Here is a 23,125-nt window from a genome sequence, read left to right as displayed (position 1 = left end):
GGGCAGGTGGTCCACATGAGAGAAGGTTAGAAGTTTTGAATAATTTACCAGTTGCCGTATTTAATACTTTCACACAGAAGCAAGCCTGTTGCTCCACATTGTTTTGCCAGATAACAGGTGATGTTGCATTACTTTAATAGATAAGTACACATACAGCTTCCCAATTTAGCAAGCATACCCTGTATCTGTACTCTTTTGTTAAGATTTAGTCTTATTTTCACAAAGTTTCTTTACTTTATTCTTAGTGAAGGAACAAAAGACCAGAGCTCAAGAAAACTTTTATCTGAATTTAAATTAACGCAGAAATGTTAAATGCATGGGGTAGAAGGGTGCCAGCCAGTAGAGGAAGCCTGAGGCCACTGTTAGCCAGATGCATGAGAAGCACTGGAAACTCCCTTTCCATTAAACTCTCTTCCAAGGACCAACTGAAGAACTAGTTTGGACGGGTTCTTGAAGGTCCAGGTTGTTTCACATTTCTCTCTCCACCTAGCAGTACCTTCCATACAGTGCTTAAATTTTAGATACAAGCTGTGGGAATGGAGAGGGGAAGAGGAAATTCATGTGATGCATCACAGCCCCATGCAAGACAGATTTGATAAAGAAATATTGACACCTCTCACTTTCTTCTGTTTCATTTTTCCCCTAAAAATATGATTATTGGTGCTCAACTAATGTAAACCATCTGGGTAGTATAACCACTTAACATTCTGCTCAAAAAGGATGGAGTTGGGCAGGGTGTCATTGGTTGACTGGCCAGTAAACGGATCAGCACTCAGCAAACCACACACAAGACTCGTTAATCAGGGTTCCCCAATTATTTTGCTCTGCATCCTTAGACGAACACCTTCCAAGCCAAGCTCAGCTTCACCAAGCTCAACTCAGCACAGCCAGCTCCTGCGCTGTGCCCCAGACTTGTGGCAGATCCCTGCCATAGCACTCGCTAAACACATCGCCCCTCTGAAACAAAAACAAAGAGGGCTGAGAAGAAAACAATTGTTTTATCTGTGCAGTAAAATGTCCATCTAACAGCATACTAAAGCTGAACACTGTACTTTAAACTTTTTTCTTTTTTAGTTTAGGCCAAAACATTATCTTTCAGCATAAAACAGCAGAAAATACTATTTGTAAGAAAAAAGTGCTCAAGCATCTGGAGAGGATACTTGTGGTTACAATAGCATTAGTGACCAAAAGCCAAGGCTTTCCTACAACTGCAACTGGTACTAACCCCTGTACACAGCCAAGAAAGATTTCACCAAATTGACTTAAGCTTCTATTAGAGGTTAGCCTCTGCAAACCATCTTGTTCTCAGCTACACTGAGGTGGTCAATACACAAACAGCTGGATGTTATACCTGATAACAAGGTAAACATGCTGTTTAAGGACTGACTGGCCCCAGGAGCTTGGAGCAGCACACGGGTCTAGTTACAACACGAACAATTCAGTGTGAAGCCATTTGAGCCTGACAGCCCAGACCAATCCATCTGGAACAGAGCAGGGGCAGCCAAGAAGGCAGGAAACTTCAGCTGTGCTGCTGTATTTAGAAGGGGAGTTTACCCCACCAATTTTCACTTTACCTAAAGCAAGGAGAAAGCCTTTAAGCACTGCATCATTAAGGCACAAGTCTGTTTCTAGGACCACCAAAGTCGTTTTCTTTGCAGCTTATATTTCACACCTCAGGAGACGTTTGAAAACATGCTTCTAATTATCTTGTCTCAAGGAAGATTAAAAGATGATTTATAAACAAATATTCCATTTATCACATCACATTCTAAGCATGGAGTGGGGGAGGATGTTCACGAAAGCACGGCTTGTGCAAACTTGCTGAAAGCGTCACGTAGAATAGGCAGAAAGTTATAGTTGGTGTAATAATACCTTAATAGATGCGCCTGCAAAACGAGAAAGTTGTTTGATGTGCTGTCCCTGCTTGCCAATAATAGCTCCAACTGCCAAGGCTGGGATGAACAGATGAACAGTCTCAGACTCGGGCTGTTGCTGTGGGGAAGAAGGAAAAATGCAGTGAATGTTTTTGAACATTATAAATCAGATTGACAGGAAAATGGGTACGGAACAGGCATGCATGGAAATGAGGGGGAAATCTTATTTCCCCCTGTGATGTCTGAGTATTAAGGTCTGGCTTTTTCTGGGAATCACAAAATCCACAGGACATGAAAACCAGTTTGAGCCAAAAGAGGATTCTTTCATCTTGTATAAAATACTCACAATTTTAATGCTTAGAACTTTAAAAAACAATTGAGGTATTGCTTTTTTGTGAGGCTTTCACTCTTACCTGTCGCTGTCTGGATTCTCTTCCACATGCAAGAGCCTGCAGGTAAGGCTACTACAAGCAAAGGGGCTACAGCCTGAGCAGGCAAACTCTTTCTAGTTTCCTAGTTATATTTTTTATTTTAGATTGTGCTGAGAGCAGTACAAAAAGCCTCAGAGTTACATATATGCTACAATTTCCTTTGTGTGGGAGTGATCTGGAATGATAGCCAGCTTGAAATCTGCCAGTGATTCCTCCTGTGTAACATTATGCAACAGTTGGAGCCCTGGCAGCCGTCCTCACACAGGCTAGTAAATTAAACACCGTGTTTCTTAGAAGTGAGAGGACCCCAGCATTGCACCCACTGGGTATCAGGCATCACTGCATCTTCCAATTGCTTTCAAGCAGAAAGCCCAGCTGGAGAGCATGCCATAATACTCCAGATCCTCTCTACGTGCCGCACAGCAGCGATCAAACTGCAGGCTCGCATATGCCACAGTAAGTCACCTCAGAAGAGCCTGTCTCGGATGAGCGGAGCACCATCAAATACGCGCTGCTGCACCATTGATCCATCCGCTTCCGTCGGGGTTGCCGCTCGAAAGCATTTCACACAAGCCTCTTTGAACTAGGAGGTATTTAAGACACTGCACACCTCTCCTTCTAAAGTTTTTCTTCCTCTGTGTAGCCCTCTTATGTATTTTCAAAATTAGTTTTGCTCATCCTCAATAAGACAAAGCACTTTTCGTGGGGAGGTCTTTTGAGACCTCATCCTTGCTTTCTCAGTACCCACCATGCAGACCAGCACGGAGCACCAGCAAGCAGAGCACATGGGACCAACCATGCTCATTTAGCTTTGCTCAGTAGTATATTTTGTAGGGATACAGACTCACCCAGAGAAGCTCACCAAACCAGCTTTTTCTATGATATTTTCAGAAAAAAACCCCACTGCTATATGCAACGCAAAGCAAAGATGCACTCCTAAAAACACTATCCCTGCTTATTTTCAAATTTCAGTAACTTCTTTCAAGGTTAAGTCCCTCAAGGCAAAGTCCCCCTGCATTAACCATAAACAAATCAGAATAAAATGCTTGTTTCCAAGTTTTATCACCTCATTTTCGGTAAACACAAGTCAACTGTAACCTTAGGGGATACAAATTCCAGGCACAGCTCCATGTACCAGGTGAAGAAACCCAAAAATAGGATATTGGGAACAGATACACTTTAGGTGATTGCAACAGTTGAACAGTTTACCCTGTATTTCCACACATACAAGGCATTAGGATTCATAGGCATTTTATGCTGGTGTAAATCCACGTGGATGCAGCCCTCCACACCCAGCCTCCCTGGGTGCCTGGTGTGCTTTGAGGACTGCAGATCCAGCTGATTTTTAAGGCAGGCAGTGAGTCCCTGACCCAAATAACTAGAGCACCACACAAGTGGCGGTCTGAGACCAAAAGAGGAAATAACAACAATTAAGGAATGGGAAAAGGTGGGAGCACCCCTTTTATTCTGCCTACAGATCAGTTTAAAATTATCTCAAAACTACGCCCTAAAACTACATATTTGTAATGAAAGATACCAGTCACTTCAGTATATATGTTAAACCACTTTCCAGAAGATTACTCATATTCTCCTCCTATTATTACAAACATCCTGAGCGCTGTCATAGTAAGTCCTTTTACATGTTCACTGTGAATCCAGCAAGATTTCCAGTAATTTGGAAATGCTACTGTAGGTACTCACTTGATCTTACCACTACAAAAAACTGTTTCTAAATGGCTACAAGTTCATGAAGCATTTGGGATTTCCAGTTACGTTGCAAGGACCCCTTGCACTGGGTGTAGAGGCAACCCCTCATTCCAATCCTGACAGCTTAACCACCCCCTTGCTTGATCCTCTTCTTGACCCCTGCATTCAACTGTCCACACATGCTCCAGCTCCTGCAAAAATCCACTGCTGAAGTTTTCCCTTTCATATACTTCTCCAGCCTAATTTGTATAACACTGCTGCAAATCAAACATTTAACTTGACTTGGTTTTCAAGAATTTCAGCAGCTTCTACCTAAACCCACCTCCAGATACGTTTCTGTACCATAGAAACAAATCAAACTTCATTGTTTTTGTTTGCATATATTTCCTGCCTTCCCTCTGTTGCCCATCTGCCTGCTGAGCAGTTTCCCCCTCTTCTTCCCAAAGTTTAATTTCAAGCCACTTTCTTGGCTAGATTCAATTCACCACTAAAATTCCTTTTTGCTGCCTCACCCTTAAACACAAAACATCGGCAGCAAAGGCAATGGAAGACAGAAGATGTACATGTTCTAACTGTACAGTCAGCTCACTGTAGCACCTTCCTCCCATCCCTCCTCATAGTTTTGACTTTTTGATACATCCCAAATTCTTTTTTCCTAAAGGACTTTTTAAAAATTATTTCTTATGTGACTGAAGTTCTTTAACACTAAACTTGCATTTTGATATAATAATGATACATGTTTATTAAGGAACAGTGGAGAATCTGTCAATATTTAACTCTTCATACATTGGAATTTTTAAAATTCTTGTCTGGAGTAGCACATACATGGCATATACATACAGCCAAATTCATCCCCAGTATAACATCACACAGGATTTAGAGAAATTATGTTATGCACGCTGGTTTTTAACCACTCAAAAACCATACTGCTCTTTCTTTTTTTTCTTCTGGCAGAAATCAAATCTAACTAAGGCTTTTGAGAGTATCACAACACCAAGTTCAAATTACTATCTGTCCATCTCCTTACCCACAATAATTTTTAAATCCTTTTGTATTTACTGGAAACCTATCCTGCAAAAGAAACACATCAAAACATAATGCAATGACTACACCACCCATCAATCTTACAGATGCTTCTGGGGATCTCAGGATGGAAGAAAATCAGCTATAATTTAATCTTACCCATGCCATGCCACATAAGTCACAGAGCTTTCCAGGAACTCCTAACATGAGTTATATCAGAAATAGATTCCTAGATGTTAAACATATGTTAGAAGCACTAAATTTAGGGAACTGATTTCCCACACTGAAATCTGAGCTTCAACGTTCACTCCCTTAAAGCCAAGTTTGCTTAAACCTATACTTACAATTTAAAAGCCAAAATATATATATGTGTATATACATTTGACAAGAGTGAGGTCTCCTGGACAATTTTCTCCTCCTCCTCATTCAGTTTATTTTTTTCCCCACATAAGAAAATATTTTACTCAAAGTCAGCCCAGCCCTGGGAACTGACAGGAATGTGAAAAGAAAATCTTCTAAAGTAGCAGCCTAGGTTCACCAAGACGCGTAGTCCATACAACTACCCTAATTTGCAAGTAACCATCTCCAGCATCTGTGATGCACAGACCACCTCTTTTACCCCAGAAATATTTGCAGTATGGGCTCATGGCTAGTCCACCGTAGTAAGTTTGTCTTGTGTAGCTGTGGCACACAGATACCACTGAGATGTTCACTTAGATGGAGAATCTAGGTTGCTTTGGGGTTCTGTGTTTTCTTTGGGGGTTTTGTGTTTTAAGAAAAGAGCTCCAGAAGCCAAGATTTCTTAGATATAAGAAACAGATTCTTCAAAAGCATGGTGACCAGAAACAATTAATCCAGTCCATAAAAAGCTGTAAATACTTGCTTTGTTTCTGCAAAAATCAGTCTGCTTTAGTTACAAAACAGGCTTGATAAGGAATTTTTGTCTATAGCCAGCAGATTTAACTAATGAAAACAATTTTAAATGGTGGTTTCATTCATTAATTGGATTCCAATTTCCATCCAAATGTTTCCTGATGAAAATCAGAAGTTAAAATTAATCAAGCAAAGAAGAAAAAGCACCATTCTTCATTTTTTAAACAGAAAATGGGAAAAATACATTACCCAAAGCAAATGGCAAACTGCAGACTTGTATAAATAGAAAGATATATTCACTGTTAGCAAAGGGTAGCTGTGGCAGTACAGACCACTCTAAGGCTTTCAGAAAAGTAACTAAAGTACACATGTAAAATTTGATGAGTCGACTTAAATCAGATTTCCTTCTTGCTCATTTAAATCATGATTGGAAATGGTGATCTAACACAGAGATGGAAATCAATCTGCCCCCCTGGATGACACTAAGCAACTCTTGCAGCACACCATTAGCTCTCACTTTTTACACTAGTACAACTCTTTTTCCTGGAGCAGCTTGGATACACATCCTTCCATACCTCCTGCAAGTCCCTGAGCCCCAGCCATCTGTCCCTAAGCCTAACAGTCCATATCAACCATTTATTTTCTTTTTTTAATATTTCTCCTTTAAATTCCCACCACCTCCATCCAAGACATAGACTCATCTGTCTGTAAATCCTGTAACCCCTGGCTGCTTCCCCATTACACTGGGCACACCTGAAGCCCCTGCACTGCTGGTAGCATCAGGATTATCCCCTTCACTCCAGCCAGACCCTGCAGCCCTACAGAAGATTTTCCCTTCTGCTGCCAACCCTACCACGTTAACTCTTAGGAAACTGGCTTAGCACAGCCATCATTTCCTAGTTTCCAGAGCCTCAGCAGGAGGCAGGTTCTTCCCCTCCTTGGGATATTGCCACTTGTCCTTCAGCATGAGGGCTACTGCTTCACACCAGAGCTAGAAGCTGAGGACTCCCAGCCAAGAAAATTTGCAGATTCACTCTTCTTTCTACCATCCTTGCTTCCAGGGTTAGAAATATTTGTAGGCACCAACTGCCCTTAGAATAAAGTTGTGATAACTTTTCTCTGCCAATTCCTTGTGTATCAGTCCTACTGATGAACTGCAGAAAACCACACAGGAGGAGAGCTTTTCCCTTACCTGATAGATTAGTCAGAAAGAAAAGCATTCCTCCTCATCTCATGCTTGGGTAACAGCCATAGCACAGCCAGGCAAGAATTAAAGCTCAGAAAAAGAAAACTATGATCCTCCAGGTAGAGGGTGGTAGGTAAAAAAGCAGGTCCCAAACCACTAGAGCTGTGGGAGTGGACATTCTATTTGGAGAATGGCATTTGAAATACAAAAACAACAACACAGAACAACAAAAAATACACAGAAAAGTCAACAGAGTTTTGCCTCCTCTGTTCTTCCCCAAGACGACACCTCCTCTCCTCATTTTGGCTGATGCTGCTGCTAGGTCAGTCCATAGCTCCCTCAGTCTCCCACAGCATGAGTGTGTGGTGTGATCTGCCCCGTGGCAGGGCTTGTAAGGGAGCATGTTTGTTATTTATGTCCCTCAAGTTAATTTGAACATTAATCTCAGGCTTTTTCTGCAATCCTGCCAACGGTACAAAATTTTTTCCAGTCTCGTGCGTAAGTGTCTCCATAGACCCCTTGCTCCATCAAATGCATGTGGTTGGTAAACCTTTGGCAACATTTGGGATAAGGCTGTAAATCTTTAAAAATATTGTACCCACTGAAGTAAATAGGCTTTTAAGCCAGACATGAATGGGAGAAGAATCAAATCTTTGCTGGTTTCTAAGCCTGCTATGTTTCATGTTGCAAATTAATTACCTTAGCATGAAGTATTTATTTTAACTCACAAAGTCATGTTATCCATTTTGAGTTAGCATCAGGTTTCTTAGTTGTGAAGGAAATAATTAAGACCTGTTTTAAGACTGCATGGAGCTACCACCTAGCCTAGTGGGATACTGGGTTTGGTTAGCTTTTTTTTACATAGTAAACAAATTCACTTTGTAAAAGTAAATTAATACAGACAGTAGGTAACTGCATTAAAAAGTCTTTTTTTTGCCATTCTCCCCCCTTCCCAACAACCAAATCTGCCAAGACAAGGCAGATTTACAGACAACTCATTCGGTCTTCAGAATACCCTGAGTTTGCCAGGAAGTGAGGTATCATATTATTCAAACCCTGTACCAGATCCAAAGCCAAAATTTAAACCATGTTTTTGCAATGTACTGTGAAGAATTATCCTGGCCCACAGCTGTAACAAATGCTCTTATTTATTTAGTAATAAAAACTTGCAGCAAGAGGAAATGAGCATTAAGCCAAGTATCCTTGAAGACATTCAAGGATTCAATGCATTGATAAGAAATAAGCTTGAGATGATGGTGAAAAATCCTAGTGTGTTCATTTTGCAATAGTAGTGCTAAAAGTTTAAGCCTTCATTGGAAACAAGGGGCTCATTAAGGAAAACAAAGTTTTAGTAGATAGGTCTAACATGATCCACAGTTCCACAACATCCTTGCAGATATCTTGTGTCACCGTCTTGTACAGTCAACTGAGCTGAAGTGGAGCTGCCAGTGCAGATCAACAAACTAACCTGAACTCCCTGCACCCTCCAAGTTTTTTAGGTTTATTTCAAACAGATTTAGGTCCATGCTGCAAGTCGAAAGCTTTCTGCCATATTCACTGCCTGAAAAGCCAGGACCACACTCAGAAGAGTTCTGCACTGCTGAATTCAGTCAGTCAAGAGGTAGCAAAACAATTTAAAAGAAGCAATGCACATTTTTAGCTTTGATCTGCACACTAAAGCGTTGCTCATATTACCAGGCATGAACTGTACAGCCACCATTCACCCGGGGTTTCACCTTCCCATGAACCCCAGGTTAATCCAAGATGCTCCCCTTTAGTGTAACTGCTGCATTATGTGAGAAACACTGGTGTCAGTAGATGAACCAAGGGCATGACCCTTTCTGGGACACAGAGCCCATGGCAAGGCCATGCAGCTCTACCTCTTTTCCCCACAGTCAGCCCCAGAAATGACATGTGGGTACCCTCCATCCACCCAGCTGATCTGGTCCTCTCCTCTTGGTTGAAAATCTAAGAATGACCCACCCCTGTCTATGTTTCCATTTTGGGGATTGCTGCGCTTCAACACCTGAAACTCAAAGACAGCTGGTTCTTACACAATGGTCAGTACCTTAAGTGAGAGGCTACTAAAATCATTTTGCTTAGTACTACTCATTCCACTTCTTGGCTCTCAAATTTAGTACTTTTCATCATGATCATCTTCTAACTCGGAAGACATGAGAATCTTCTAAGACTGCTAGAAGTCACTAAAAGGACCACACATATCAGAAGTGTTTCCAATATGAGAGCCTAGCTAGGAACAAGGGAGTAGAAATCACGGAAGCAGAGAAGGAACATTTTCTGGCAGGCTGGTTATAAGGCATTTCACAAGCAGGAACTGGTTTGACATATTTCTGAACATGGCATGAACTTTTTGTTTTTGCAAAATCTGACTGGCCACAATGCCAAAAAAAGCAATCTGCCACCTTTTATTCAGAACAGACAGCCAAAATCAGAATTCAACATAAGGAACAGATTGTGAAACTATGTAAGCAGGAATTTTGCTGGTCATTCACAAGCAGCAAGCATAGGTATTCAGTGTTGCAACACTGTATGACCACCAAAAAGTATATGTATAGAAACACTTCCACTTCAAAAATCATGGCTGTGACACAGCAGCCACATGGGTACTCCAAACCCATGGAAGTTGCCCATGAAATCAGTGGCTTTGGAAGATGCAGGTGCTCATCAGCTCTGGTTAATAAAGGCACTGCTCTCAGATTCCATGACAGCTGCCAGAAAAACAGGTTGTGTAAACACAAAGATCACTTATTTTTCCATCATGTTTAACTAACAAACAAACCAGAGATGGAGCCAGATACAACAGAATGAGGACTTGACCTACTTTTGTTTCTGGCCTGAAGGAGCTCAATACACTCTAGTCACAAAATATTTGGCACCTTAAGGAATTAAATTTCCCATTTAGTTTAACATTCAGAAGGCGTGGAGCCTGGTACTTAGGGCTTGAGAGTCTGAGATAGTAAAGGGAACTCCGATTAAATCTGCCCATACGAATCTAAGGGCAGGGAACCAAATTCTAACTCTCTTGTTCCAAAAAACTACAAATATCTCTACAAGTATTCAAACCTGTAGTGAAGAAGAAACCATTTTTATTTTAAAAAGCATGGATTACTAGTTAACAAGTGATTCTATTTGCATTATGACAACCTCAGAACTGTAAAAGAAGCTATTAAGAATAACTGGAGGCTTCAACACCTCGAAAAACTACCATTGACTTGCCAGATCTTTGTACATCATATGGTGCCAATTGCATTTTTTATTCCCTTGCTGAGGGGTTGGTCCATCTCCAGAGGCAGAATAGTTTGACTGCTCTGGACATGTGTCCCTGAGAACGCAGCATGGCAGAAGCAGAAGAGTTTCAACCCAGTGGGAAGACCAACCATTTTCTCCACAGGGCAAAACAATCCCACAATGTTACACACCATGAAGCAAATTCTTTAGTTGTCAAAAAACGCATCATTAATGAATGTAAGAAATTAAGCATCAGTAAAGGTGTATTTCAAGGCACTGAGGTTACAATCTTCAAAAGAAGTCTAATTAGCTGGTAGATTTTTTCAGACAATGCTGTTGTCCTGTAGTGCCCTCCTCAAGATTGTATGTGCTGCGCATGTAGGGTTCTAATTTCACTGATAAAAAATAATTTTGTAAAAACACTGGCAAATCCTTCTTCACCCCCCAAAAACCACATCCTCTTTTGGCTGCAGGACAGCTTCTCAAAAATCATCTACTGCTTAACAAGCTGGGCAAATTAGGGCAAAGCCACTTGCAACTACGCACATTATAGATGTACAGACATTACTGCCTCTGGGTAGGTCAGACATAACAGCTGCACGAGCCAATCCTATCAAACCCAGACATCCAAAGGAGCCCAACTTCACCAAGTAAGAGTCAAAGTACCTGGAAACAGGACAGTTTATCCTCTTCCTTGTCTTTCTCATCTATGCTCAGGGCATCAAATGAAGGCCCTCAATGAAGCAATTTTTCATTTTAAATTACTTTTCTTTCCTGCCAAAAGCACAATACAGTTATTTCTTCTCTTACTTCTATGCAATATAGAAGATGTCTTCTTTACTATTATTATTTAAGAAAATGACCGGAGAATAAAGAAGAAATTTTTCTCTTGACCACAACATCATCTAAGGAGAAAGTTTTCCACTGGCATATTCCTTACCTGCAACAAAAAGCTTCAAGAGATGGCAAAGAATAAAGGAAAGCAACCTATCAGCCTAGCTGTACAAGACTTTTCTTTGCAATCAGAAAAAGGTGGTTTGATTTCTTGGTTTTGTTTACTGTACAAAACTACCTTTTCTTTGGTTTTGTTGTTTTGGTTTTTTCTCCAATCTCCTTTCCCCCACTCCTCTCTTCCTAGAAGCCCATATGCATATCACATAACCTGAAAATTTACTGTGAGGCTAAAGGAAAGGTTAGAAAGAGTGCTTTTTTTGAAGGCAGACCTTCAAGTAGCTACAATGGATGTCCAAAGAGACCAGCAGAGAAAGCAGTCCCACTGCAAGCAGAGGAGCGTCTCTTCACCTTAGCCAACTTTCACAGGGCAGAAGTTCACGTATCTCTTCCATGCCCTTCCAGATGCAGGAGAGCAGCTGGTGTGAACTCCTCTTATGGAGAAAAGCTGTCTGCTTCTCACCTTACTTTATGTTTGAGTTTATCTGCCATGAGACGGATTTAATTATACTACCCTGTTTCAGGGCATTCAAGGGCAGGATGAGGTCTCCACAGGTTAGCTCTTTTCTTCCCCCATGCCATTGGATGCCAAATTTCAGACACAGAGGCTACAAAAGAAATGCAGTTGGATGTGAAATTAAATATGCAAAGTTCCAATTGTAAAAGGAAGGGTGCAACCCATTTAACCCCAGTGGGTGGGCCAGGTGTATTTATTGCATGGCTGTACACAGTTGGACTTTAAGGTAAGGATTTCTTGTTTGTTTGTAGCTTTAAAACCTTCAGTGTTGCATGAGAACAAACTTCTATTCTTGAGAGACAAGCATGTGCATATTCTCCCCACAGTTCAGAAGACAGAAGCAACAACTCCATCAAAACAGCTTTGAGCAGAACAACACTACATCTGAAGCAGTTTGGCTGGGATACTTGTTAAAACATTTTTTTTTTTGTGGCAACATATCTTCTGGAAAACATAAGCATGGGTCATATTCCCTTTTGCAGAACCTTACTCCCCCCCTCATACAAATCCCAGTCCTTTGTGCAGGTGCTCAGGTCATGGCATTTGTTACAAGTGACAGTGGGCAGACTAACAAAGCTCTCTGCAATTGTGTCAGAGCTGCAACGCACACAAGCATTTAAATGCACAGCTAAGGAGAAAGATTTAAGGATAAACAGAAAGTGGTGGTTTTTCCAGGCCCAAAAGCATCTGGACAAGACATCAGGTACAAATAGGCACAGAAAGGCTACTGGTCCTTAATATGGTCACACAAGGGCACAGATCAGTCAAAAAAAAAAAAAAAAAAAAAGGCATTAATTTGATCATATCACCAGGATCATAAGAGCAAAATCATGCCAATTTGACAGTAAAAAGAATTTTTAGCTCTTAATACTCTTAATTGAGACATTTAAGTCCTACTTTTTCCCTCAAACCTTAAAACATTTCAATGATTCTCACAAGGTCTGGTTTGTCTGTCTTTTAGGAGCCCAGGGAAAAAACAAACAGATCTTGGACTTTTGCAAAAAGAGGAAAATTCAAGAACTGAAACACAATATGCAATTCCATCGCATCCCTTTTGAGTGACTGCACAAAATGAGTGCTTTGAACAGGCAAACAGAGCTTGGACTCCACAAATATATTATACAATTGCAATATCAAGAATTGTTGCTAGCAATAAGTAAAAATACTAAAAAATGGATGGTTAGCCTTCACTGGTTGAGGTGCTCAGACACTGTTAGCCACATGCAATGGACATGTGCCTATGTGTGTGTTTGTATCTGTTACCAGACAAGTACTAAGGACAACCTGTGCCTTCCTGTGGGGGCTCCACTGCCAGGACAAAGAGTAAAGAAGCGAGACACAATCTGCATCTCATTAGATTAAATTGGATGAGGCTTTGGTGTTGTACATCAGTGTGAACCACCACGGAATAAGGTCTCCGAGTCACATGGAAATCATTCTCCTGAATGTGACACAGTCCAAGGAACTAAATGCAAGCTAGTGTTTGATAAGATCATCATCTCAAGTTTGTGATACCAGAGTGTACCTGAAGCAGCTGGAGAACAATGTTTATGCTTTTGTCAAATCTCTTAAAGGTTTGCATGAAGAGGGATAGGATGAAGCATCACACACATGGTAACACAGCTAAACCTATTCAACTACTCAGTCCCAAGCTCCTGAGTACAGAATGTTTTGGGAACACTTGGCTCCAGCTGTACGTATGAGCATTCAGACCTGTCACTAAGCTCTGGCACCGTAACAAAATCCTAGATCTGTCTACTATGCAGATTTTTCCTCTTTATACCCATATAAAAAAAGCAGCAGCAGGAGTGTGGCACATAATAGTTTCAATAATTAAGATGACACTTCAGGTTCTTTGGGAACAAGTCCTACACAAGGTCACAGCAACACCTTGTCACTAGAAAGTAGCACATATGAAGTATCAGCTCCATATGGAAACCCTGCTGCAAATGCCCAAACTCACCCACCTAATTCTTCAAGGGAGAGCCCCAGTCGAGTCCATCCCCACAACAAGGTGAAGAAAGGGTGCATACAAAGATATTACAAGAGCTTCAAACACACCCTCAGACACAGCACAGGGGGGGTCCCAAGGTTCGCTGTATGGCTTGCAAGCACAGACTTCAATGACACTTTGATGCCAAGAGGCCCCTTGTGATGGTGCAGCTGAAACTGCTGAGGAACACACCTCTGTTCAGTCAAACAAACAGTAGGCAGGGAAGAGCCAGCCCTGTGCATCCCTGAGCAGAAGGCAAAATTTGCACTACACAAAAATAAGCAGGACAGCAGCAGGACACATATCTTTACACCCTGACGCCAGCAGTGTTTTCAGAAAGGATTTCCAGCTGCCTGAAAGGGATATCCTCAGTGTCCACTAATCTGTGCTCCCAAGCATAAAAGGACATGCACTGAAAACAAGGTAAAGGGACTTGGGTTGCCCAAATGCTTTTGTCAAACAAGGAACTTGGTAACAAATAGCGCATAGGTAAATGGACAAAGTCTCCCCGGGAATTTTTCATTAATTTTTCTCCTGAGACTTTCTTTCCCCAAAGCCTCTTTTAGTTACACAGATTTAATTTTATTTTTTAAATCACTCTTGAGCTCTCCTAGATGACCTAACCCTGTGGTTACCTTTAGCCTTTCAAACTGTATCCATTTCTCCTTCAAAATACAGCCAGACTTTTTTTCTCTTTCCTCTTCTGCATGCCCCAATAAACTATTTAATCAGTGTCTGAAAAACTGTTCTTACTAGAGGAAAAAATTAGAGGAGAATAAAACTCAAAAGTTACAGAAAAAAGCAAGATTTAAAAGTCTTTGAAATAGAAACTTTGTTTTCTGAACAACTGCATCCATTAAAAGAACACTCATACTTTTTCTTGTTTTCTCTCCTCAGAGAGCAACAAGCACTTTGAGTAAGTCAGTCAGCCCGAGGGGCTGACTCACCTGAAGCCCACAGAACCACCTGCTCTTTTCCAAATACCGACACGTCTAAGTACGAACAGGGGAGATAGCTCCACTTGTTCATGTGTTTGCTTTAGAAACCCTTCTTATCTGGCTCAAGGGCTGTATTGGTACCACCCCCAACCTCCACAAAAGCTGTTGGAGTTCACCCTGAGAATCTGTGAGTTTATCCCTTCTTTCTGCATGTTAGCTTGTCACACATCCAGGCTGCATGGAATGGGAGCCAGTTCAGAGGACTGAGCATGAACAAAGCAAGAGAGGTCAGACAGTGGTCCTTCCAGCTGCACAGTTTCTACACTTTTACACAATGACATTTGTTTCTTGATGCTTTTTTCCAGATGTTGCCATTATCCTATTTCCAGAAAGCTGGAAACTGCCAGAGATCTTAGCAGGCCAAAAAAGGTGCATTTGGGGGGTAAAGGTGCACTAGCAACAGAGGGACAGACAGGAGTAACCACCAAATTCAGCAGTGTTTAGGTGCATATTTAAAGCAAAAGCAAAAATAAACCACAACAGGGAAAAAGTGGGAAAGAAATGAAAATAAACCAAGTGATGAACAGAACTGTGGGCTTACAGTATGAATCTCAAGAATAGCGAAGTAGTTTGCAAATCTGGAGTAAAAAGAAAGGAAAAGCCACACTTTTAATTACCAACAAGGAAAGCTCTATACTGTTAGTAAACCACACCTAGTTCCTCTTAAGAAAAAAATTGAGGTAATCCATTACCAGAGATGGCATTTTATATAATACAGTGAAGCAGAAACCTGTATTGTTTAGTTCAGTCTGCCAATCTAATTAAAGTGCAGAAGGACTGTGTGAGAGAGAATTCATTTGTCATAAATGGAGGCTCTGCTATTGACAGTAAAATAACAAAGTATAAATATATTTCTATTGTAGCTTTCATTAAAGCACATTTTTCTGATAAAGCCACTATTCTACTCAATATAGTTCATAATGCATTCATAACACCAAAGTTGTTCATTCTCACAAACAATGCTACAAGAGTGGAATTTTTCCTGTTCCTTGCAGTGACTCTCTCTTGGCTTCTTCCTCTGGGGAAAAATATTTAGACAACAATTACCCTTTAGTACAACATAGCTTGAGTTATTTGATAAAGTTCAGTGTGTTGTGCTGCATTTTCACTTTTCTAGTTCATGAAAAGTCTCAGACTTAGCTCTCTAGATGTCACTGTTGGGCAAAGAAGGGGACGAAGTCAGACGCATCAGAGTTTGTACAGCTCTGTCATCCACTTCTTAAGAGACTTGTTAGAATTGTTTTGAAAATTCACCTTCCATTGAGTTGCTAACAACCACCACCACCAGAAACAAGGAAGAGATGAAAAATCACCTTCTCTTTATAATGAGGTTGTCTTCTCTTGAACAGCAAAACACCATCTCAGTTCCAGACAGACTCTGGAGCTTTCTGATACAATAAATTACCTTCTGCTCCATAGCAAAAGACCTCTTATGTTTACTAGTCAGCACTGAACTTGAGTAAGGTTCTAGTAAACTTTTTCAGATATTTTTTAGAGAGCAAATTGGCAAGTAAATTGCAGCTTTCTGGAGATTAATCCATGTAATTTTCATCCTATATATTTAGCAGTATTGCGTTTCAACAGGGCATTTATAAAACTGCTACACTCAAACATTTTAGCTACATATAGATTCCCACTTTTTATGGCAAGAGATCATTTCTTTTTTTTCCATATCAAAAGGAATAAAATTGCAGACTAGCATTATTAATTGCCAATTCCAGCAATTTTAAAATTCTATTTTATGTGAGAGTTCTTTCTGCAGTAATTCAAATTCTCTGTAAAATAAAATCTAACTCTTCTAAGCAGCACTATTTTCCAGCTTCACTGAGCATTTCACTAGAAAAACAATTAATGCCTGCTCCCAACTGCAGCCATATGAAATATCTTTCAGTGTGCAAGCAGGAAGACAGACAACACTTAGAAAAAGGGCAGAACACAGTTAGCAAAACACCCTTCCCAGATTTTCCAGGTAACTTCACAAAAAAATGCAGCAGTCTTCTTAGTTTTGAACAGCAGCATTGTACAGATTTGTATCACCATCCACTAACCATCCAAAATCAGAGCTTCCCTTACCCCAAATGGTGGATACGAAGCAGCAGCAGCAGCGGAGGCAACACTCACTGCGGGAGGTGGTATTCCTGAAGAAGAAGGTGGGAACAGACCCAAGGCATTCAGATTTAATCCAGGAATTAAATGTGCTTGAAGCTGCAATGGCAGAAGAGTCAAGATTTAGAGTCCTGGTTATTAACTTTAATAAAATCCTAGTTGGCACATGCTGTTAAGCTTGTGGGATGTTATTTAAAACAACAACAACAAAAAATTCATCTCGATTACCCGAAGGACTCTCCTTCAAACCTGTTTCCTAGACACATGTACAGACCAATAACATTAAAAACTCATAGTGTGAAAAGCAGATGGGAATCACTTGCTACAATTTCATCAGCAAAACGCATTTCAAACTTCACAGCAAGATATTCAGATAATAGTACTATTTACTTTCAGAGTGAACATATTTATCAGAAAAATAATAGTTTTGGCCTCATACTAAAAAGACAGCACTGTAGAAACAGAAAGATCATGTGCAAACCTCTGCTTTTCTTACACTGGGGCAATACATATGTGACACTATAACCCCATCCCCTCTCCCTTGCAAAAGAGGAAGTGAGATACCTCCAGCAATTGCTGGGAAAGGATCAACTATGAAGTTGCATGTCCCTTGCTTGACCACACCTGAGAAGAGTGACACCATCATGTGGTAGGAAGCATTTGTTGTCTGATACAAAACTTGTGAGTACCCTTTTCCAGATTATTGCTCAAAAGCATGAATATGCTTTAGAAATATCTCAGTGTCTGTCCCTCTTTAGCTATCTCAGGCCATTAAGATAAGTCAATCACCAAAAAACTTCAAAACTTCACCACCTCAAAAACAACCTTAATAACCACTACAAACTAAACCTGAAATCTATGCAGTAACAGAGGTGGATTTTGACTTTCCATACCTTCGTCAAACAGCAACGCAGTCTCTAACTCACACCATGTCATATGAAACAAAAATGCACTGCTATTGAATTTGGTTTTGACTTTGTTCCTCATGTGTAGCTCATGTACTGCAATTTGCTTTGTGTGGGACAGGCAGGGAGAGAAAGGGGGAAAATATTCTCTCTACTCAGTAGGGCAACCATGAAGAAGAGACATTTCTGGAAATTCAGGACCATTGTAAACTGAAAAAATATTTCCATTCTAACTCTAGACCATAAGATTTGGATACACACGCACACACAAAGCTTTTCCTAACTTATCAAAAGTCTCAATCATTTCTCAATATCCATTAGTAACACTCTGGCAAACTAATGAGGTATGTTGTTTTCAGTATATAATCACCAATCATCTTCAAATAGCTAAATGCCTTTATCATCTGTATCAAGAAAAAACTTTATTAAAGCCTTCTTAAATTAAATAATTAAAAACAGGAGAGATCCTTCTTCCATACATTATTATGTTATTTATGTGAAGAGACTGAATCACTACTTTAAAAAACATGCAAGCCAGAGCACATAAGCCACAGCAGCACAAACACACCCTTCTTCAGGCTTTTGCAACAAGAAAAAAGTAAAATACTCATTAATTTCCTCAATCCAAAGTTCTCAGTTCCCCCAGTCAAATATGAACCAGAAAAACCTCCATTAAAATAGCACACATAAATAAATAACAAAAATGGTTGCCCACTCCCCCACAAATAAATAGAAGAGTCAACAGAGTGGCTGCAACAGAAAATTCTGATTTGATATTAGGAAAAAAAATTCATCATGAGAGCAGTGAAACAGAGCACAGGTGTCCAGAGGTGCTGGACACTCCATGACCACTTTCTATCCGTGGAAATGGACAGACACTTTCCATCCATGGAAATATTAAGGAGAAGACAAGTCTCTACATAACCTCGTTTAACTTGGAAGTGGGGCCCATATTGAGCAAACCCACTGCTGGGCCAGGTGACCTCCAGGGGTTCCTCACACCCAAAATCCTTCTGTGGTTTTAGTTCCAGAAAGAGCCCACATCCTAAAACTCACATTCATAGCAGCAATATCATTTTCATAGGACTCCCTGATTTTCTTCATAATTTCTTCCTCAGCCTTGGCACAAGTTTCAATACTGCCTTTAACTGTAATGGTCCTTTCCGGATTATAGAGTGTCAAGTCCTGCAATCTGCAAATGAAACAGAAGCACAGTTAATTAGCAAACAAAGAAGATAATCCAGGTTTATCATTTGAGCACGACAACATCCGAGTGTGTCAAGTTTGCCCTCCAAAGAGCATAGTATCAATTCATAACAGGGCTCAAACACAGGTTTCAGATAATCTGGGGAAAATCTGTCCTCATAGGAACCACAACAAAGCCCACCACAGCGAGGTTTGGCAAGGGCTGGTTGAGACATACTTGGGTGCTGCACGAAATGAAACGACCACACTGTGCACGAACACGAGCTGCAGGGCGGTGCAGCAACGTCCCACTTCACACACCACACCAGCACTACCAACAGGGAGAGGGCTTCAGACATTCATTTTAGACATCCCAGAAACACCATTAAAAAGACAAAAAGACCCAAAACATTTTCTTTTCTTGAGAACTGTAGCTTATTCTTTAAGGAAACGGGAGAAAAGCCGGGCCTCAGGGAAACTGCAGGAGAACCTCCAAGCCCTCAAAATGGGAAAAAAGAAAGGCTGTGTGCAAGTCAACATTTGCTGCAAAATACTAATAACTCCACAGGGAAAATGAAAATGTGACAGCATTAAACCAGTGCTTTATTCAGCAACAAATGCTAACCTACTGTGGTAACATGGAATAAACATACTGGGAAGCCATGGCATATCCACGTACTGAGAAAAGGTGAAGGGGTGAAGACAAAGTCCAGGGCAAGATGTAGGAGTGAGGAAGCCCACGGCAGGAAGCAGAGAGGAAGCAGCATACAAGGCCTTGCCTTCCTGCACAGCAGGCAGTGTGGCAAACCTTTGCACATCTCAGTCAAGCAGTGGCAGGTGCGAAAAACATCCACAAAGCAGGCCTTAAACTTCCAGTGCATGAGCACTGAAGTACTGCCTCAGTAAGGAAAGTGGTGGAAAACACCCCAAAGAAGAGAGGAAACACTTTCCCAAACGAGCTGTCTTACTTTAAACTTATGGACAAGCTTACCGAAAGGCCTAAATGAAGAGACTATGGGAAAGACTAATTAGATATAGCAAAATCAATGGGCATATATGCTCTCATTTATGTATTGATTACACCAGACGACTTCAGGGGGCTATTTTAGGCATAGTATGACAAATACAATCTTGAGGCCAAGATTTTAATGCAAATAAACCATTAACTCGCTAAATTAAAAAATACTCTGTAGCTGTTTACAGACAATGTGTTATTTATGTCATCATCAATAAAGACAAGTGGATTTCATGGAATGAAGACCATTTTTTCATGTACTCTGTACACATTTTTTTCCCCCTTTAAGCAATAGCATTAGTCTGCGTACTGTTTGCAAACAAACTGTTTATGCAAACACATTTAAGAAAGCACGCTGGCCTTAGAAAGTCTATTCTTGAAGCACACCTATATGGGTGCTTTTTCTCTATTTGATTTGTTTCTCTTCCTCAGACTAATTCCATAAACACACACCTTTAAGGAAGGCCTCAGGTACTTTCATCCAAACTTGATTTCTTCTTTTTGAGGAGGCACATTTACTCCCAGCTTCCTTGTCCTCATTTGAGCTATTTTCTGCAGTACTTTTTTTGTCTCCTGCATGTATTCACACCTCTTCACATATCCTCATGTGTCTTCCAAACTTTTTCCCTTTCCTACAGCCTATAAGCCTTATTCTCACCCTTCCTGGCTAGAGCCAAATCCAGGATGCCTTCAAATGCTTGAAAGTTCATGCCAGAGCATTCATTATTCAGAACAGGAGGTTCTCTGAAGATATTACTCCAGGGTAAAACTACTATTGACTGCCAAGCTTCTACAGAGATGTTAATCTAATCAGTGATTTACAGATTTCCAGTAAAGGTGAAAACTCCCTTTTAATCTCAGCTAAATTTGAACAGGTCTCAGTTACCCTCACAAACTCAGGAAAAAAGGTATTACTTTGAAGCAGACCAGCCAGTGTATTGCAGTTTGGCTGCTAGTGGTCAAGAGGGACAGCACTGCTACTAAAATACCCTTTTCAGTATCCATTTGCTCTATTTCTTTCCCTCTAGTCCAAAAATTTAATATATACCAGAAACTAAAACATCACTAAATTCACTCATTTTCACACATATCTCAGAACTGATCCAGACTTACAGTTTCAAACACTCATCATTACATATGGTATAATATGTTAAAAACAACTGACACTTAAAATATAGTCTAACACAAGCTCCACATAGCCTATGTTATTTTTAGGCTCGCTCTTGACTGAGTTTACAATGAAGACTCACTGTTTACATAAAATTTAACTGAGCTTAAGTAACAGTTTAATCCACATGATGGAAAGGTCTCTGAAGGGCTGTTATCTCAGCCTTTAACACACACATAATATTTTTCTAAGAACTCTGTACCTGAATGTCCCACAGCAGCATTGCTGCCATTTGAGACACCTCACCAAAAGATTAGGCCACCAAAAACTTACGGCGATATCGTGATCTTAGTATCTGTGTCCTGTTCAATTTTCTTCAGGTTTCTTCCTTCTTTGCCAATAAGTCGGCCAACAAAGTTGTTATGTGCCAGTATCTTCAAGGGAATTTCTTCTGTACTGTAATGGAAGTTATACCTAGTGAGACTTTTGGAGACCAGAGCACAAGCTTTTATGCGTGTTATGGATGAATTTTATTTTCGTAGAAATAGCCACAGCTCCCATTCACAGGTTAACACTGGATGCAAAGTCCAGGTACAATGGGCTTTTCAAGCTTAATTGCAGCATACCTTGAGCTAAATAAAGCTCAGAGTGAAGTAGCAAGAGCTGTTGGGAGGGAAAAAATAGATCTTAAAGCTTTTAGTGAGGGCTTACAACTTGTTATGCTCGCTCTGACTAAAAGCTCTCAGTTGCTCAAGAAACTTCCATATTTGCTCCAGTTCACCTCAAAATCACAGCCAGGCAACAACTGAAATCATAGATGCATGCTGGGGCTAACTAAGCAAGTAGACTGTCCTGAAAGGCAAAATGTCTCAGTTTCTTTACCTACTTAGATACGGATAACAGCAAATATTCACTTGTTAACAGCTTTAAAAACTACTTCTTTAAACTGAGCCAGCGAGAATTCAGAATTTTTAATGCTTCCACGATGAAATGCTTTTTACTCACAATTTAGTATCTTGAGCTTCCTTTTGCATGATCTCCATAATAATTTTACAAGCTGTTGAGCAGCCTTCAGGAGTTGAGTGGATGGTAATTGGTTTCTCAGCAGCACCTGCATTCTCTTTACGATGAATATCAATTCTTGAAAGAAAGAAAAACACTAACTGTAACCACATAGTCTATGGTAAACCTTGTGTATTTCCAACTCTCGTAAAACTAATTTATTTTGAGCTAACAGTGACTACGTTTTAGTGGTTTACTCTTGAAAAGTTTACAGCTATTTAAACATATCCTAAATACTAATTTGTTGTGGTACGAAGAGCCTCTCCTCCCGATTTTACCAGCTAAGCCCCACCTCTGCAGACACTGGGATCTCCTTTTCTCAGTAAACTCCCATCAAGATAGTCAGGGGAGTTGTTAGATAGACAACTAAACCCCTGAAGACAGCACCTCATCAAGCTTTCCCAGTGCTCCATCTCCAGCCCCACTGCTCCACTTAGAATGACTGTGCAACTACAGGACAGTCAGGCTCTGTCCCATCTTATCTTTAATTACCTCAACAGCAGAATTTCCCAGCACTCCTCTGCTAACAAGTAGCATGGCAGTACTTTGCATCCATCTTCAGGATTAGTTTCTTATACTTTTCCAGCCTGATTTTGTCATGATACTACCTTTCCTCTACTCCACCCTCTACCACCCTGAAACTACTAGCCTTGTTTTACAACAGGTTTATGTAGTTCTAAGAATTTAGCAGAAATTAATTATGACCTGCATAAAGACAATGCCTTGGATATTACTTTTCCTCTGCCAGTAACTGCAGCTCACATATTCTTTCCACCTCTGCTTTTTGTTTTTGCCCCTCTTCTGCATGTAATAGCTATTTCCTAACTGAAACAACCATGCTGCTTTTCAAGAAGCCCCCTTATTTTTGCAGTTCTTTGAAGTATTGAAAACTCATTTTGTTTCACAATGCAGCATTTTCCAAGAAACCAATGGCAATCCTTG

The 23,125-nt window shown here is 40.4% G+C and overlaps 1 protein-coding gene across 2 annotated transcripts in view; it reads right to left on the bottom strand.

The window, feature by feature from the left end:
• The window catches only part of IGF2BP3 (insulin like growth factor 2 mRNA binding protein 3), a 113,215-nt gene that overhangs the window by 10,009 nt on the left and 80,081 nt on the right, over positions 1-23,125 (bottom strand). For both annotated transcript variants that reach the window (XM_042043360.1, XM_042043362.1), the window contains 5 exons: positions 22,127-22,261; positions 21,455-21,577; positions 18,870-19,005; positions 16,876-17,007; positions 1,873-1,992 (listed from right to left, as the gene is read on the bottom strand). In XM_042043360.1, coding sequence (XP_041899294.1) covers positions 1,873-1,992; positions 16,876-17,007; positions 18,870-19,005; positions 21,455-21,577; positions 22,127-22,261 — 646 coding nt within the window. The remainder of the gene's footprint in view (positions 1-1,872; positions 1,993-16,875; positions 17,008-18,869; positions 19,006-21,454; positions 21,578-22,126; positions 22,262-23,125) is intronic.

The sequence above is a fragment of the Corvus kubaryi genome, unplaced genomic scaffold (genome assembly GCF_017639235.1).
Source record: "Corvus kubaryi isolate FWS band 111438036 unplaced genomic scaffold, C.kubaryi_AGA036_p1.0 37398, whole genome shotgun sequence".
Taxonomy (NCBI): domain Eukaryota; kingdom Metazoa; phylum Chordata; class Aves; order Passeriformes; family Corvidae; genus Corvus; species Corvus kubaryi.
Note: the sequence above shows the minus strand (reverse complement) of the source record. Positions and strands in the feature narration are given on the sequence as shown.